Raw genomic sequence first — 18596 nt, forward strand, 5'->3', positions numbered from 1 at the left:
TATTATTTATGTGTCACTTCCAGAATTATTGAAGAAGCATCAATTCAGATAATAATAACAGCACAGATTTACAGTTCTGTGACATCTTTCATCTCAAAGGATCACAGAACCATACATAAAAAGCGCTGTTGAAATACATCCAGTGTTGGGGTTATTAGCTGATCCAGCTCACTGCAGACCTCCCAGGCTATGCCTATTCCTTGCCTGCCGAAACCTCTTTCTCTGCAAACTCCTTGGGTATACCCAAAACATAAACTCCAGTTTGCTGGGAGCTGGTGTTAGGCTTATGGTTGGACTTGATGACCCTAAAGGTCCCCAACCTAAATGATTCTATGATACTATTACACATCTATAGGGAAATGAAACAGTGATGTCAGGCTAAGACAGCTCTTTTGAGAGTTCTACAGAGGTCACACACTGGAGATCAAGTTATTTTGCAGGTCTCTCTCAGTGAGCTCAGCTGCGATTAAATGAGCTAATGCCAGTTGGAGCAAGCTCCATGGTGTGATTCATTTCTGATGCCAAAACCTGGGATTCAGTTCAGTTCCCTACATGAAGACACTTAGTGCTGCTTAAAATAATCTGGGCTAGCCTGCCAGGCCAACATCTGGTCCAGAAAACCCAACATCTCCTGCAGGTGCTGCCTAGTCTGTACCACACTAGCGTCCACCATCCAATGTGAGCTATCATCCAGCTGGAAGCTGACAATGGTGATTTGCCCTTGTATCTTGGTTGTCCTTGAATCTCACAAGGTGCCAGCTTTGGAAGGTGGCAGAACTCTGCCTGAGTGACTACAGTAGTCCTTGCTTTCCTCTTTTCTAGCTCAGTTGGAAGAAGGAGCAGGAAAGGCAATACTTCAAATGGCTGTGCAGAGGGAAGTTTGCTCATAGCAATTTCAAGCATAGATGAGGCAGGTTGAATTACCTGTAAATCCCTGAATTCCAGTGACAGTCAAGATGCTTCTCTCAACATTTTAGGGAATTCAAGCATTGCCTACAGAAACCAAAACCCTTCCCAAAGCACAATGGCTTTGACATATATGCCCTCGGCTGCATACCAGGTCTCAGCTGATGTTTTCCAACTGCTGTCTTGTGGAGCTGTCCTGGGTTCTACATAAGGACAGCGTAGGGGTCTATGTGAAAAGACACGGGACTGGGAGCAAGCAGAGTAGTAACCTCCAAGCCCTGCTCTTCCACTGACTATGTATGACCCTGGGGCATGTAATCTCACTGGATTTGTCTTTATTGACGTTTTTCTACATCCTTGGGATTTTTTTGTGAGCCAGCCCTTCCAGCCATCACCTGTCTCTAAGTCTATATATACATGCAATGCTTAGCAAAGCTAAGCCCTGATTTCCACTACAGATTACTGGCATTTAAACAATAAAGGCACAGCTTGTGATTACTTATATGGTGCCCCTGGTCTACACAGTGTTCCAGTGGTCTGTCCTGAGACCAGGATGTTGATACACTTTCTGTTCCAGGGATAGGCATCTTTGTTTCCCTTTTAAATTGGGCTAAGGAAGGTTCAAGGGGGTTAGGCAGTGAACAAGCTGGAGAAGGACTCCCAAAAAAGCCAAGCATAGGAAAGACTTCTGTTATCTTAGTAGTGATTTCCTCTCTGCCACTAAAATTCCCCGAAAAGCCTTACCCAAAGGCAGCTGGAAGTATCTTTATCCACCTGGAATATGTTGTCAGGAGAGACGATCTGATTAGGCTCTCAGCACTGGAGCCAGCAAGGTGTGCAGGGACCACACAAAGCATGGCACTGCTCAGGATGCACTGAGCAGCTCCCACCTGCTACTCCCAAGCATTAATTAGCCAATACTCTTGACAGCTTCTGCCACACATCGAGGTTTCTGCTCCCCTGTATAATTCTTTCCAACAGAAATGAAGCTGACACAGGAGATGGATGGTTTCATCTCCCAGTGACAGCGGAGCAGTGGGAGTAGGGAATCTGGATCTCCTTTGGTAAATGGTTAAAAGATCATAGATTCTGGTGAAGGCAGATGGGAATCAGTGGGGATGAGATCTTCCTGTTTCTCCTAGATGGGATAATCTAGCTGGGGTTTTAATAACGCTGAAGACCAGAGATGATGAGCACTGACTGCTAGAGAAGACATTAAAATGAGTGGGTGTTTCTTGAAGGTATAGAGCTTGTGAGAAGACCTACTGTTAAGCTGCCACCCATTTATTCTAGCATATCATAGCTGCAACTAGCTAACTTTCTCCTGGACTGAAAAATCCATTGTAAGTACAGAAATTGCTATAGACTGCAAAAGACCTAGGACAACAAGGGCTGTTTCCTTGGAGAACTGTAGGAGCTGACAGACAGCAAATCAGAGCTGTTTGATTGGGAGAGAAATCAAACTGAAACAATCTAAATTTAGCACACAAGGTGTGCATTGTAAGATCTATAATTCCAGATGTTTGAATGTGTTCTGTCTTCTTTTTTTGTCCCTGGTAAGTCAGTTTCTTTGGATTTGCTGTTCACTCAAACCGTATTAGAAATCATGTCTTATAATACTAGGTTGCGATTATTGAAGACTAAAGCATAAATGCTTTCCAAAGGAAGCCCTAACCTTGTCTTTCTGGAATAACGACAACAAAAAGCCTGTTTCAATGTGCCACACTGCTGGAACTGTGGTTTAACTCAGTCAAGCAGTCATGAACAGCCTGATGAATTTTAGCCACATGCATTGCAAACTCACAGTGGTGACCAGGCAAAGAGAAGGAGACATTGAGGGAATTCCTATGTTAGAAATGCGTACTCAGTTCTTTCTTTATGTCATCACTACGTATGTTTTAATAGAAGATGACAGACTGCTTGAGGAAGGTAAAGGAAGGACAAAATCAAACAGAAATAAAGAGAAAAAGAAAGGAAAAAACAGTCCTATTCACAGCCTTCTTGTTGTTAATCTCCTTCACCAGAGCTGATCTCTGTAAATCTGCGGCGATTCCAATCGGGATATATTTGTCTGCTCTTGAGACGTAAGAGGGAGTGCTGATTAACATCAAACGACACAAAGCAAATGGAGGAGAGCTTTGTTCAGGCTGATGTATAATTACTACCCTTTGCTGGCTGCTTTCTATCAAACCTAAAAGGATTGGAGGGATTTCTTTTGGTGAAAGTGATCAGTCCGTGTTTGCATTTCTCTTCCTATTGCTCAAGCTCTCCTTGTGAGATCAGGCTTCCGAATTGCTAGAGAACCACACGTAATGGAAAAGCAGCACTGAGCTCCTCATTTAATAGGAAAGTGATTCTTTTAATATAGAAAATAATACCGCGGTCTTATTTAAGGATAAAGTTTACCCCCTCATCAGACTTGGATTCAATCAAAGCTCAGCTCTATACAGGCTGAAGAAGGCATTTCCAGCATCAGCCCACCTGAGCTAAGATCTAAGATGGGTCAAGGAATTAATATCAACTGGGCACAGCTCTCAAAGCTGGTTAAAGTTAAGTGAGATGAATGTCCCTCAATTGAAGGTGGAAACAAAATACACTGGTAAATTCAGAGCATCTTCTGACCATCCTTAAATTAGGAGCTGGGGTTTCGCATGGATAAAGACATAGGAAATAAAGAAATTACTAGGATCGTTGAAGACTTAGAAAGTGGTTTTCATCTCACAGAGACTTAGAAGCTTAGAGGATTTAGTTTATCCAGGAAAAAGTGAAGGCCCACAAACAATTACATTAAGAAGAGATATCTAATGCTCTTTAATTGATGCTTTAATCAAGTGGGAAAAGGGTGTAATCTCAGAGTAGAAGCTCCAGCTGGACATAAGCAATGTATATCTTTCACCATGCAGACAATTACATTTGAAGCAAATGACTCAATGACAGGGATTAATTTTCTTTCCCTTGAAATCTCTAAATCAAGTTCATTTTTCTTTGACTTGTGCTTGCTCAAAAGGAATGTCTGCATTAACATTAGAGAAGACCTAATAGATCCCTCTACTCTATGTGTACGTCTAACGTATTCCTTGATGCTTCCTGCTGTAAGAAGATTTACAACTCCAACTCTTCCAACTCTGACTTACAACTCAGAGGGATATTGAAAAAGTGGACATCACTGCAGGTAGGAGGGGTAGATACTAGAAAGTATTTTGTCTAACAAAACACAGTCAATTGCGCATATCTATTGCCTTCACATTCACAGGCATATTCATGACACAAGGTTCATGTTTGTCTTTCAGTGCTCCTGGACCTCACCTAATCCAAGCAATGGCAAGGATTGGCACTGCCAGCCTATCCTGCAATGCTGCTGATTTCAGAGAACACGTAATGCCTTTGGGGAGCTGAAGGTGTTCCAGTGCACAATGGAAGTAATTGGGAAGCAACCAGCTTTGCAAGCAGATGCTTCAGCCACTAACCTTGCTGTGCTAGGGGATGCAACTAGTCAGTATTCAGCAGGACTACCCTGATGGGCTGCAAGAATAAACAATCCTAGAGGCTCAGCATGCCCATCATTGGCTTCTTTTCTCTAAATACCCCTTTGCCAGAGGAGGCTGGACAAGCCCATAGGAAGGTGTGCTCAGAGCACTCACCAGTGTCTTGTAATCAATCTGCTGTCGGATCAGCTTGTCCTCACTCAGTGAGTACCGGGCTTCCCCAGTGATGGAGTCAATGGGACCCTTTTCCATCTGCTGCTTGATGGCACAGAAAAGGGAGAACAGAGGTTCACCAGCACACTCCTGCAGGGGGGAGAGACAACCATGAGGTGAAACAGAAGGAGCAGATGTGAGAACACAACCTACATAGCATCTCAGTGACTGCCATGGTTTGCCATTCCCAACCACGCAAGACAGATGCATCAGTGAGAATCAGTCTATTCCATACAGCCTGGGAATGGAGGTGACCCTCCACTTCTACAGAGTGCAACCTGCCCTCTTGAGTGTCCTGCCATGGGACAAAGGTGTCGGTGCTCCCTGGCAATATTTGGGTTATCAAAGACCCATAGGGGCTGTTCAAGTGGTTGTCACTAGGACAGTTTTCAGCACGTGGTAGGATGGATCTCAGAGGACCTGGAGACAGGTCCAAAAGGATATGGACTGTTGGTGTCCAGTCCTGCTGGGTGTCTAAGCAGAGCTCACAGTGTCCATGAGCACTCTCATGTTGGAGGCAAATAGGAATGCTCAGGCAGGAGCAGCTGCATGACCCAGGGCAATGTACCCTTGGATCTATATGGTTGCAACGGTGATGTCAATGTGTGGGGCTCAGCACAAGACAGCAACAAGCAACCCACATACATGCACAACTCCATAATTTCTCCTTCCCATCATTTGCACTCACTGCACTCTCCCCACTCTTTTCCTTGCCTCTCCTCTCTTGCTGCCCTCCCTCTGCCTATTCACTGCCATTCATCCCTCCTTATGGTTCCTTCTATTGCCTCCCTTCCACGCCTCCAGCCTTCCTCCCCTCTTCCCCATCTTGCCCTCTCTTCTTGCTCTGTGACCCAACCCAATGAGTGAGGTCATTTTCCTCTGGTGTAAATCCCAGCAAAACAAGTTAATAAACTGAAGCCAAGTGGCCCCTTTCTCAGTTCCTATACCTGCCTCCCACTTAATTAGCTTATCTGCCAGCAGCATATTGCTTCTGTGAGCCTGTCTCTTACCCTTATCAGGCCTCTGTTCAGGCTAAGGCAAGAAGACAAGCAGCTGAGTGGGGTGAAAAAAGCCTATTATAAAAGCAGCTCTTTAGAGAGTCACCTCCTTATATCCTTTCCTTTCAGCTGAAAGCAGGAATCTGATACTGAAGTCACTGAAATTACCTTCCAGGGACCTTCAAAACTTTCCCATGTGTTCATCGTTGTTCCTGGGAAAGGCTCAGGGGAATGGGATTTATCTGTAAAGCCTCCAATTTCCAGGCAGAGGGTGTCTATTCTGTCCAAATGGGGTTAGAAGGTGTTAGGATATCTAGTAACTCCATTGGGACTGGGGGAGAGGTGCAGAGCCCAGCTCCTTCCTGGCTCTGAGTTTGATGCCTTGGCAATTAGCATGCTTGAGGCTTAATGTGTGTCCCCAAGAGGAAACTGCCATCACCCAGTAGTCAGTAGCAGGGCGCAAAGGCTGAAATACTCTTTTATTCTATTACACACACCCCAAGGAGACTGTGGGAGGTACAAGAGGGCTCAGGGGGTGCCTCAAGTCCTTTTGATCTCTTGCTGAGGACTGTCCTGCAAAGCCAGTGCCACCTCCCATTGGAATACAAAGCAGCAACAGCCTCCGTTGCTGGTTTCTGAATGCAAGAGTCACAGTGTGTTGCATCCAGCCCTCTGTTCCCAGAGGGTTCAGGGCCATGCCCAGGGCAGGCTTGAGACAGCCTAATGCCAAGAAGAGCTTGGGCTTGGGACTAAATTAAACTAAGCAGAGATCTGATTTTGGTGTACATAAAACACGTAAAGTATGATGGAGGCACTGGGCCTCAGTATCTGAACTGGGGTGGGAGGAGATCTCCAGTCAGTATGCACTGTAAATATGGATCACCAGGTGATGGAGATCTAATGCCAGTAAAAAGAGAGCATTTTCGATGTAGGTCTTCATCATGTTTCAGCACTGACCCTTAAATCTTGTCACTGTACAGAAGAAAGACTAACAGGCTGCTTCTCCAACAAAGCATCCCTCTTTGTTCTCCCTCGATCAGAAAACAGCCCCTCTCCCATTAGGCAGTGAGCTCCCTCCAGAGAAAAACCCCTTTTATAACCTCTTTATATCTGGGAAGCTTTTGCCCCAACTAAACCTCACCAAGAAGAAACATATTAAAGCAGCAGCTTCACCCAGGCATGTTGCTCCTCTTACCTTGAGGAACTTGTACAGAAGGAAGGTGAACCAGTTGGTGAGCATTTTCTCAGCCACAGACTCTGTCCTAAAGTCAGCCAAGGAGAAAAGTCATATTGGAAACGAGTTAGTCATACCAGTCATACTAAAGGGCTAGTCAAAGACTGGCTTTATCCATCTCACTGGCCCAGTCCCTGAGCCCCATGGAAGGTCTGGCATGACACCATCAGGATTAAGCATGTCCTAGGTTCTCTGTTTTAGCTTTGGAGGAAACATGCAAGCAAATCCTTCCTGCCCTGTTGATTCTGCTGTGAGTAGGGAAGTCCCTGTGTCTGTTTCTCACTTCCTCTATCCACGAAAGGGAGATGACAATGTTTGAGGGAACCTTCTCAGGAAGACCTCAGGGAGGATAAATCCATCAAATACAAGGAGCTCAGATTTAGGCCATATGATAAGTAGGCTATATAAATACCTAAGACAGACAGATCTAAATCACCAGAGAATAGTTATCTGGCACTCTGTCTCACTGGCATTTGGGATTGATTATAGTCCTCAGTGTTTCAGTGTGACACATTCACAAAACTCATTGCTTTGCCCTTGAACATTTTGTTCTCAACCAAATAAAAATCCACCTCAAGTCTTTCAGGATGAACTTTTCCTATGGAAGGACTGACTCAGACCTGTAAATGTTGGGTGGAGCACAGGATAAACCTGTGTTGGCTCCAGTACATAGAATCATAGACTCAACTAGGTAGTTTAATGATGACCTTTAAGATCATCAAGTCCAACGTTTACCCCAGCACTGCCAAGGCCACCACTAACCAATGGCACTGAGGGCCTTATCTACATGTTTTTTGAATGCACTGCTGTTATTCAAGAACAAAGCAAGAGTCCTTCCTGTATGAGTTAAAGTGGTTCTTCCTTGTCTTGGTAGTCACCAAAGCGATGCAGTGGCTCTTGCTTAGGATTGGAGCTTCACTTTTAGGTTCCCTAGTCCTAAGCCTAAAGATCTTGCTTCCTCTGAAGCATGAGACTTGCAAGAGGAAGGGTTTGCACTACTTCAGTTATAATGTATGGAATCAGTCAACAACCTCGCCTGAAAGCAGTGCCCTGTTTCACCAACACAGAGTCGGTGACCGTCCCTTCGATAGCTAAATGCTCCTCTTTTCTTTCCTGCAATCAGAGAAAGAGTTTATATGGTCCCAGTTTGCTACTAGCTTAATGCTGTTTCCTTTGTCTCTAGTGATCCTTGCTGTGTCTCCAAACCACCTTGTTCACCATGTATTCCCCTCAGTCAGTGTCACCTAGCTGTCGTTCTCCATTTATGATATTCAGTTCCAGAAATCCCTACTCTTATCATGGTCTGAGCTCCTTGCAGGGAAGGTCACCTAGAAGAGTGGTCATTCTGATGCTCCTTGATGTGATACCTGGGACCTATCACATAGTCCAAACTTAGCATTGCCGTAAGAAAAAGAACGGAAATCCCATTGTGTTTTTGCTTTCAAAAAGACCTTTGAGATCATTGAGTTGATCTGACAACTTTGATCTCTTTGAGGCTGTAGATGTCATGTGAGATGAACACTGGACAAAAGTAAGGTGGGAAAATCAAATATACACCCCCAAAGCCAACACTGCAGAAAGGTTTTTGAACATTCCCTTCCATCCACACACTGACAGGAAGGGAGGGAAGCATCAGGTTGAATCCAGCTGCTCCAAATAACCGAGGAACTCACACCAACATCTGACCCAAGGCACCAAGCTATTCCCATGCTCAGAAGACTTTGTTCTGGAGCTGTTCAGGACCTCCATCTCAGTGCACAAACCACATCTCTGACTTCTCCTTCTGTTCTCAGGGCTTGGAACAGTGGAGGTGCCTTCTTTGTTCACTGGTTCTCCTTCCAAAGGCCACATTTCATTTCCAACAAAGAGGACTAGAGTTACAAAAGAGCTGGAAGCAGGAGAAAGAGGAAAAATGGGATGCTCAGGACAACACAGGAATGAACAACCAGGGAAGATAAAGACATGGAGAAAGGAGAGGAAAAGGAGAAAATGAAGGGAAGAGACAGTCGTAAGGAGGCAGTGCCAGCCAGCATCAGAGGAGAAGCACATAAAGGAACCCTTGGGGACAGCTGAAGGATGGTCACCAGCCAGGCTGTAGGGCCTGAATCACATCAGGGGGTCAACTGACACCAAAGCAAAGTCCAGTCTCTGCCCCTGGCATTGCTGCCCTGAATGCCAGGAAGTGCCTTCTGCTCCCTTGTTTGCTGGCTCTCCATAGGGCTGTGTGCCAGATGAAGAACCTCCAGTGAGCATCCCTGTCCCAGCCATCCATTTTAATCAGCTGAGGGCTCCTCAAAGTTGGCTCTGAGCAGTGGCAAAGGACATTCTCCTCCAGAGAAGTCACCCTGATTTCACTTAGAGTCCTAAGAAGGGTTGGTTCAGACTGTGAAAAAGAGATTAATGTGATCCCAAATGGAGAAAAGGCTGTGTTTCCCTAGGCAGGGAAAGAACATTAATCACAGAGCAGCAGATTTCTGATTTGAGGGCTCCCACAGAACTATGGAGTTTAGATCTTAGGCTTGGCCAAGAAGCATTAATCCAGACTTGTGCCTTGTATGAAACCAGTTCTATTGTCCAGCTCAGATCTGTTGGTTTCAATAAGCTCCCAGCACCATTGCTCAGGTTGAGACCGGAGATCCCACAGTGTAGCTGAAGAAAACTCTCCAGGTGTCCATAGTTAACTCATGAATGAGAAACTAAGCAGGGCAGTCCATGTCTCAGGCAGGACACAGCAGCAGTAGGCTGACCTACTCACCAGGTATATAAGACAGCCTGTTCTACATGATATAGGTCTTACACAATGCAACTGGAGTTTTCAGGTTAAAACAAAACATAATCAAAAGTGACCATCTTAAGCCCACAAAGAATACAAAATACAGGTTAGGAAGCATGGGTTCTTGCTGCTTTTATGATGCTTTCTGGAAGATCCACATTGAAATGCAGAGGTAGGTTAGTTCTGTAACTTTCAATCATTGACCATTTTTTGGCTAGGCAGGAGATGGACCAAGATCTACAGACAAAGAAAGGCAAAGAAATGCAGAGAAGATGCTGGGAGGAAGAGTCCACCAAAAGAAGGCATGCTCTGTCAGGAAGTCTTAAATGAGCAAGAAACCAGAAAGGCAGAAATATTCATTCTTCATTCAGCCCTACTTGCTGGGTAAACCCAGGACACTTATTCAACTGCAAACAGTTTCATACCATCCCTAGTTTGAGTCATCATCCCTGGAGGCATTTAAAAGACGTGTAGATATGGCACTTAGGGACATGGTTTAGTGGTTGACTTGGCAGAGCTGGGGGAACGGTTAGACTCAATGATCTTAAAGGTCTTTTCCAACCTAAAAGATTCTATGATTTTATAGGGTCATGTGAACCATGTCTGCAACCATCCTGATTTCAAGCAACAAAAAAAAACCAAACAGGCAAATTTGCCCTTTTCTTCCAAAGACCAACATGCTTACATTGGACAGTGGGACACAGGCTGCTCATCCCAGATCCCTCCAGCCCCAGGCATCCTTACCTCCGCAGCAGCAGCTTGGGGTGGTTCTTGCTCTCCAGATTCTTGTCTATGAGGTCAGCCAGGAGCTGTTTGAGGACATCAGTAGCATACTCCAGCTTGCTCTGCAGCACTGTCATTATCAGTGAGGCCACGTTACCACGGTCCCGCATGGAGAAGCTGCGCTGGGATTCCAGCGTGCGGATGAAGGAGAGCAGGAAAACCTTGTTGTTGATGAGCTGAGCAAAGAGCTTCAGCCCTTTCTCCACCCGTTCCTGCCTGTAGCCAGGGACCTGCAGGAGAAGAAAGGGAGTTTACACCTTTCCTTCACTATGCAAATGGGTCATGAATCCTTTGCTACTCTCTGCCTTCATCCCTCCAGCTCCTCCAACTATACACTATAACATCAAGCAGAAGTCAGTTCTGAGAAAGGGAAAAAGGAAAAGCAGAGACAACCATAAAACATAAACTTGCATCTAGCAGTCAGTTGAGTCTTTCTGCATCACAGGATAATCCTGTAAAAAGGAAGAGTCCATACATCATCTAACAATTAGGAAGCCTGAAAGACCTCCCAGCCAGAGCCAGAGGATTCTTTTCCAATCCTCTGTTTCCCTGTCTGAACAGTACATCAAAAAGAGATCGCTAGTGCCTAGAGTGGTACCATACCATGATATATTTTTGTTGTAGTCAGACTGAAGTCTCACTCTTTCACCTAAAGCCCTCCTTTCATCTCTGCAAGAAACCTGCTTACAGAGATTTGGGGTTCAGCTTCAAGAAGCTAGCAGAGACAGCAAAAAAAATGAGTGGGGAAGAGAGCCTGGGGTCAGCTTTTGAGGAGACAAATTGATGAGCAATGAGGCAGTGGCTGAGATGGTGATCATGCAGCTGGGCCTTGGTTTGAAGTAGGTAGATGAAGGTGTGAGAGGAGACCCTGAATTGGGACTGTCTTGGAGGTGTGACTGCAGAAGGACCCCTGGGTTTGGAAGGTGAAATGTTTTTGAGACAAAGAGGTTGATAAGTCTCTGATATGTTTATCAGTTGTAAGAGGCTGATGGACTCGTTTTTATACAGAGCAATTTATGTCCTCAATATTGTATGCTGGACTTCACAGTCTATAGCAGGCTTTACCCTTTATGGTCCTTCTGGCTGTAGATGAAAATGGAGCCTAAGTAGAGAACCCCAAACTCACTCCTCCACAGTGCTGAAGTTGTTCTAGCCCTTGAAAAAGCTTCCCTGTAAGCTGGAGGTGCTCAACACAGAGCAACATGTAAGAGTGCTTGAGCACCTCCCATATGGAGACAGGCTGAGAACATTGGTGCTGTTCAGCCTGGAGAAGAGAAGCTGTGTGGAGACCTCAGAGCAGCTTCCAGTGTCTGAAGGGAGCTACAAGGATGCTGGAGAGGGACTCAGGGACTGCACTGATAGGACAAGGGGTGATGGGTTCAAACTGAAACAGGGGAAGTTCAGGTTAGACATAAGGAAGAAGTTCTTTACTGTGAGAGTGGTGAGGAGCTGGCACAGGGTGCCCAGAGAAGCGGTGAATGCTCCATCCCTGGCAGTGCTCAGGTCCAGACTGGACGGAGTCTTGGGTGACATGGTTTAGTGTGAGGTGTCCGCGCCCATGGCAGGGGATTGGAACTGGATGATCTTAAGGTCTTTTCCAACCCAAACCATTCTATGATTCTACGATTCTACATGTGTATTAATAACCAGCTAGATTTGGCCCTTTAATCCAAAAGAAGTTGGCATGCTTAAACAAGCAAGTAATGCAAGGCCCTGAAAGACTCATTACTTTTTCACTCTGGAAATGAGAGCTCTTAACTCTTTTTGCATATAGAAAATCAATTACTTAGTAAATAGCTTGAGACAACCAACCAGCCACCACCACCCCCCGCCCCGACAATGATGATGTTTTAGCTCACTTACTTGAACATTTAGTATTGCCTATCCCCAGGTTATTACAAAGAATTAAAAAAAGAATAACAAGAAAAGTGTTTTGTACTGCATCTGGAGACAGTTCATTGGCAAATGAACTGGAAAGAAGTAAGGCCTGCTCACTGCGGGATGTGTGCCGGGGCCTTTTGCAATAAATAGCAGCTCATTCTAGATCCTACAGAGAAGGGAGAAGAATGGCAACTACTTTCCCTGATATGTTGGTAGCCAAAGATGTTGACACTGAAAGAGCTGTTGAAGCTTTACTGAGGATTAAGGGAAAAAAAAAGAGATTAATGAAATGAAAGGAAGAAGAGATCAAAGGTGGCAGGTTGAAACACTAGCTCTGTGCCTATGTATCTACATATGGGAGCATCAATGCTAAAAGCTCTGTAGGGGTCAGATGCTCTTCTGTGGTCATTTGGCTGGGGTTAATGAATATAAGGATTGAAATAGGCTGTGGGTATAATGAAAGTGTTTGTGTGTGTGTGTATACATATGTGAGATTCATCACCCCTTGTGTCCTATGCTCATGTGTTAAAGCTGATGAGCTACTCTTCCTGAGGGAAGGCAGCTCAAGGCCGCTCTACCTCCATCCCAAAAGCAAATATATACAGGATTCCAATCCCACAAGTCCTCCTTGAAGATGGATCAGGGTTTTTAATGGTCGTTTCCATACAGTATGATGAATTTTGGCTCCCCTAAAGGGAAGGGGCAAAGATGAGCAGGAACCTCTGATTACACAGCCAGCCAAGCATGGCATTGCTTGAGCCAGCTTCTGCTCCTCCCTCCTGGCAACTAGCCCCAGTGTTGGCCTCCAGCAATCTCACCAGCCCATGGCAGAACCTCTCTGAAGCTCAGAGCTTGCCAAAGAGTTTGCAGAGTTTGCCAATGACCTCTTTGGCCTTGGCCATGGTGTATCCCTTGATTCTCTAGCCCAGGTATCCCTACAGCAGAGCCTGTCCATCTGTCAAAGCCTGAGGCTGTTTTGCAGCACAATCAGATGTCACCCGGGTCCCGTCACACTCATTGTCACCAGTGAGGTCACACAGGCTGTGTGTAGACCCCAGCAGTGCTGGACAGTGTCGCACTGTCCTCCCACTACTGTGGTCTGGAGAGTTGGGGTGACAGAGGCAGATGTAGGCAGGATATGGGCAGATGATGCTGTGGTTTTCTGACCCCACTGCAAACCACAGAGCACAGAAAAGGTGAACCTCCTCCAGTGAGAGACAGTTAGGTTATTTCTGTAGGTGTTGCCCCAGGAAAATGCCTCTAGGTAGTGCGTCATGCAAAGCCGGAGTGACGCAGGTAACTATGCTGCTCTGCCATGCTACTCTTTGTCATGGCTCTGGCACAGCAGTAGCTAATAAACTCAGTCTATAAAACAAACCCCTTGGAGGCCCAGGAGAACCTTAATGGGGTAGCTCTAATGCACACAGATAGATGAGACTCCTCCAGACAGATGGGTGACCAGGCAGAATTTAACATCTAAGACAGCAGTAATCATCTTCTCTTTTCAACCCGGATTTTTAATGAGGTGGTGTTTCATCCCTGGTGGGGGACAATGTTGTAAGCCATCACGTCCCCACCATTGACACATTTTGCATTCAGGACAGAACAGGAAGGCTTGGGAGGAACCAGAAGCAGATGTTGAATTCTTACCTCCAGATCCCTCAGGACTGGGTGATCTTCAATGCCAGGGAAAAGAACCCTCATGGTGTAGGTTCGGTAATCAAGGAAAGGAATCCCAGCTCCATCCAGATCACTTGTGAGCTCGTGGATATCTGTCTGTAGCTCTGCAAAGGCTGCCACAAAAAAGGAAAGACTCATGTAGCAGTGACAGTCCGGACCTCCCTCACCATGGTGGGAAAGAACCTCAGACCCACATGCATAAAATTAAGGTATAAATGGAGAAGAAATATGGAGAGGAAGAAGGAGGTGGACAAGAGCAGTTATACTTGTTTCTTATAACACAGCTTTTCCACAGGGGCATGTGCCAAGGTTCTCTGTAAGTAAAGGCAGTTAGGAGAGGGTGGAGGAAGGCTGAACTCAGGGAAAATAGGCAAAGCCAGATGAAATCCAGACTTGAGCCATACCCACCGGGCTCAATACTCCTTTTCCCTGTGACATTTTGGCTCAAAGTTTTGTAGGTGGATCCTTCTCTTCTACCAGCACTGACACAGTGCCAGCTTTCCTTCCTCATCCTACCTTCTTTGCACTCCAGTGCCACCCTGGACTCCAGGTTGTCCATCTGCATCTGCAGACGCTTGAGGGTGAGGTCGCTTTCTCTGGACTTGCGCTTGTACGCGATCAGCACAGCCACGATGAAGATGATGAGCAAGCCACCGGCCACCGCAATGCTGACAATAGCTGGCAAGCTGAGGGGACTGTCAGGAGAGATGTAGACCATCCCAGGGGAGAACTCCATCCCTCCTACACGGGCCTAGAGGGAAGGCAGGAAAGAGTTGCGTTGAAACTGTTGAACAAGCAGGAACACAGAGGAACTCCATCATCTACATCCGACATCCTACAAGGATGCTGGAGAGGGACACTTCATCAGGGACTCAAGTGATAGGACAAGGGGCAGTGAGTTCAAACCTTAAAGGGGAGATTTAGGTTGGATATAAAGAAGAAATTATTCACTGTGAGGGTGCTGAGGCGCTGGTACAGGGTGCCCAGAGAAGCTGTGGCTGCCCCATCCCTGGCATTGGAGCTTGGAGCAAGCTGCTCTAGTGGAAGGTGTCCCTGCCCATGGCATGGGGTTGGAACTGGATGAACTTTAATATCTTTTCCAACCCAAACCATGCCATAATTCTATGATTCTATCTCCCTAAGGCTGAATAATGACTTCCCTTTGTCTCCCAAGCTAAATCAGGAAATACGGGGATGGAGAATAGCTTAAAAACATCTGGAATGTCATATAGAAGCACCTCTAGAGACAAAGTGCCCATGAACACAATCAACAAAAGACTGGTGATAAATCTCACCACTCTTAATGCCCTGGCTACATATCAGTTTGGGCTTCATTATGGGTTTTAATTCCCCATCCTGAACAGCTAAATTGTGCTGGACTGCCCTGATGAACACAGGGAGCTGAATACAGCTATCTACTCTACATGTAATCCTAAAGGTTCCCAGTGATGCTGCCATTCTCTGGAACAAGCTGCTGTGTGAGGACCTTGTTCTTAAAAGCCAGAATAAACCCTGCAAGTGGTACTGCTGCAAGCCCAACAAAAAGCTTAGTTGAAGAAAGTCTATTAGGAGCCCATTTTTACAACATGAGCACCATTCTCAGCAGCAATTCTACAGGATACTACTTGCTCAAGGCTACTACAAGGTTATTCAAGACTATTTGAATTTTGAGTGGCAGGCAAAAACACTGCTGAATAGCCTGAGGTATAAAAAGAAGGCTTCTAGGACTGTGTTGTGGTTGGAGAACACTGGTTACAGATTAATATAAAGCTTTGAAGATAGCCTTAAAAGAGTTTGGAGGGTTGTGACATGGTGATGAGCCCCATCACTTCACCCCATCTGAGCTTCATCATGGAGAGACACAGCAGGCACTGCACAAAGTGCAGAAGCTTGCTGCCAGGCAGAAACGCAGTCAAGACCCCAGGCTATGTTCTTCCCCCTCCCACTGCAACAGGGACAATTGCAGCATGCAATTGAACCTTCTTCTTCCTCCTTTACGAGGAGCTCTCCCTCATCTTCTCAGCTCCCACAGCAGCTAGTGAAAATATACCCCCACATCCCAGCCTGGTGGATAGCCTTGTCCTTCATCCCACTAGCTCTCAGTTAATCAGTCTGTCTGCAGCATAAGCATTCACCCCAGGCCTCCCATGCCTCAAATCAAGCAGCTACTCGGGTTTCCTCTCCAGGCTGCAGGAGGAAGAAACTGGTTGAAAGAGGAAATATTGGAGGCAGCGGAAGAGACTACAGAGAATTAATGGAAAGTTTTCCAGCTGGGACTGGGGTAGCCATGGCTTCTCTGGGCAACTTGTGCTAGTGTCTCACCACTGTCACAGGGAAGAACTTCTTCCTAATATCTAAAATCAGCCCTCTTTCAGTTTAATGTCTGTTTGAGACATCTTTCAATTTAAGATGTCTGTTTTGCTCTAGCACCAGCTATAGGCTGTTCCTCAGTAGGTCTTGGCCAAAGACACATAGCTGTAACACTTATGTCTTCGACAGAACAAAAGTGAACGTCTAGAAATACCTAATTTGCATCCACAATGTCCTCTCATTCCATTTTGGGATGGGATCTAGAGAGATAACAACATCCACAATGAGAAATGAAACCAAACCTAAGCTGATCTAATGGAGTAATCAAGTTTCAAGATGATCCTTCCTTTACCAAGACATTGATGACTTGTAGCGCACCTTCAGTGGCCCAGAAACAACCTAGCACTCATGTAAGTTGAGGATGCAGCAGTACTAGTTTTCCCATCTATTTCAAGATACAAGGCCCACCTCATTTATAAAGCCTGCATAGGGCATGGGTTTGGTACTGGTAGGTGGCATGATCAACTGAGAAGACGAACTGCCAAGTTCACATGGTAATCTGTGCCTGAAAGCTGTTTCTTTTTGCCCTAGAGCACTGTCCCAGATCATCCCAGCTCACCAGGTTGCACAACTTCCTTCCTGTCACAGTGGATCAATAAATGGATACCTGATACTTCACTTTCCATTTCCAAAAGTGGCTCTTTACCTCCAAGTCCTGCAATCAGAGTCCATTCAAGGACTAGAATCAAACATCACCACCCCAATCCCCAGTGCAGGTCTGTCCTCAAAGCCCAGAGAACAGCCCATCTCAATAGGTGGGATTCCTCTCACGAGATATTAGATATGGACATCTAAGTTTGACATTACAGTTGTGCTTTCAGAGTCAATACAGAGAAAAAGCACTTTTAGAGTTTGATTTATGTGAGCTGCTTTTGAAACCTCCTTTGACATTAGGATGAGACATTTTATTCACTGGAAGTTCCTATTTCTTTCCATTAACTATAAAGGGATCTAGACTCCTAAAAGTAGGTGTCTTAACAATGTTAGCCCCAGTTTGTACCTTCCAGAAGACTGATCATGAACCTTCCATATTACCAAACAACAGTTTGGCCACATGTTAAGCCTATTAATCATGAATTTGTTCTAAATGGCACTATGGCAGAGCCTACTTTTCTCCAGTAAACATTTAGGGGCACCTGTCTAGGAGTTCCTGTTGTGCAAAACTTGTCTGTGGTAGTGTCTTTCCTAATGCAAGTTTGCCCTGACCAAAGGAAGTTATTTACCTTAGGATGAGATGAAATGTGCCCTGAACTTCAACTGCTATATTTGACCATCTCTCCATTCACTATTCAAAGAGTCCAGTGTGACTTTCACTATGTAAGTGCCTACATTAGATACCAGCAACCCTTCAGATGTACTCCACTTCTTCATTGCAGACCTTCTCCAATATAGTTACTTATGGCTCTTCCTCATGTTTCTTTTTTCCTTGGAAAAAGGCTTGCCTCTGAGTTTTAGTCACTCTTTTTAACAATTGTTCAGGCCTTTTCGTTCTTTTCTGTCAAGTATTTAACACTGTCATTGTATAAAAGACAGATGAACTAGATCAAAACCATGTTGACATCAATGTGTGGCATTGTCACTGTTCTTCCCTTAGAAATAATCTTAGCGCTGCAGTGGTTGATGCACTCCCATGGTCCCCCCTCAGATATAGGCCACCTCACTTTGCAAGAAATGGTTTGCTCAGCAATTTACTCAAGGTCACACAGTAAATCACTGGCAGAAACAGAAGGAAAGCTTGGGAGAGCTACCTGTCAATTATCCTGGCCATCAAAGTGACATTCATGTGAACACAGATACATTTTGTACCCAGCCAAGCAACAGCAACGCTGTGCTAGGCTGGAGGAGGCACTTCCCAGCCTAGTTATCCCCTTGTTAAGTTCTTCATGCAAAGTCCACCCTTGAGCACTGGTTTCCACTGCAGGTGACCTTCTGTATTTGGTTCCCAGCCCAGATGCTTTGACAGCATCTGTCTCAGTGTTGGCAGTTAAACAAGGAATTTGTAACTTGCCCTGTGCTGATGCTTATTAATGGGCTTCAATGCGATCATCTTTCCATGTTTGCAGCAACATCTCTTGTTTTACCAGCATCCTTAAAAAGGAAATATTTTCTCTTCATTAGGGACTGTAGTGACAGGACAAGGGGTGATGGGTTTAAGCTGAAACAGGGGAAGTTCAGGTCAGATATAAGGAAGAAGTTCTTTACTGTGAGAGTGGTGAGGCACCGGCACAGGTTGCCAAGAGAAGTGGTAAATGCTCCATCTCTGGCAGTGTTCA

The 18596-nt window shown here is 45.4% G+C and overlaps 1 protein-coding gene across 1 annotated transcript in view; it reads right to left on the minus strand.

Moving 5' to 3' along the window:
* Positions 1 to 18596, minus strand: part of PLXNA4 (plexin A4) — a 450672-nt gene that overhangs the window by 38788 nt on the left and 393288 nt on the right. Inside the window, exons 19-23 of the mRNA XM_065672631.1 lie at positions 14470 to 14704; positions 13924 to 14066; positions 10354 to 10622; positions 6798 to 6864; positions 4548 to 4694 (exon numbers count right to left, since the gene is read on the minus strand). Coding sequence (XP_065528703.1) covers positions 4548 to 4694; positions 6798 to 6864; positions 10354 to 10622; positions 13924 to 14066; positions 14470 to 14704 — 861 coding nt within the window. The remainder of the gene's footprint in view (positions 1 to 4547; positions 4695 to 6797; positions 6865 to 10353; positions 10623 to 13923; positions 14067 to 14469; positions 14705 to 18596) is intronic.

The sequence above is a fragment of the Lathamus discolor genome, chromosome 1, assembly GCF_037157495.1.
Source record: "Lathamus discolor isolate bLatDis1 chromosome 1, bLatDis1.hap1, whole genome shotgun sequence".
NCBI classification, from domain to species: Eukaryota; Metazoa; Chordata; class Aves; order Psittaciformes; family Psittacidae; genus Lathamus; species Lathamus discolor.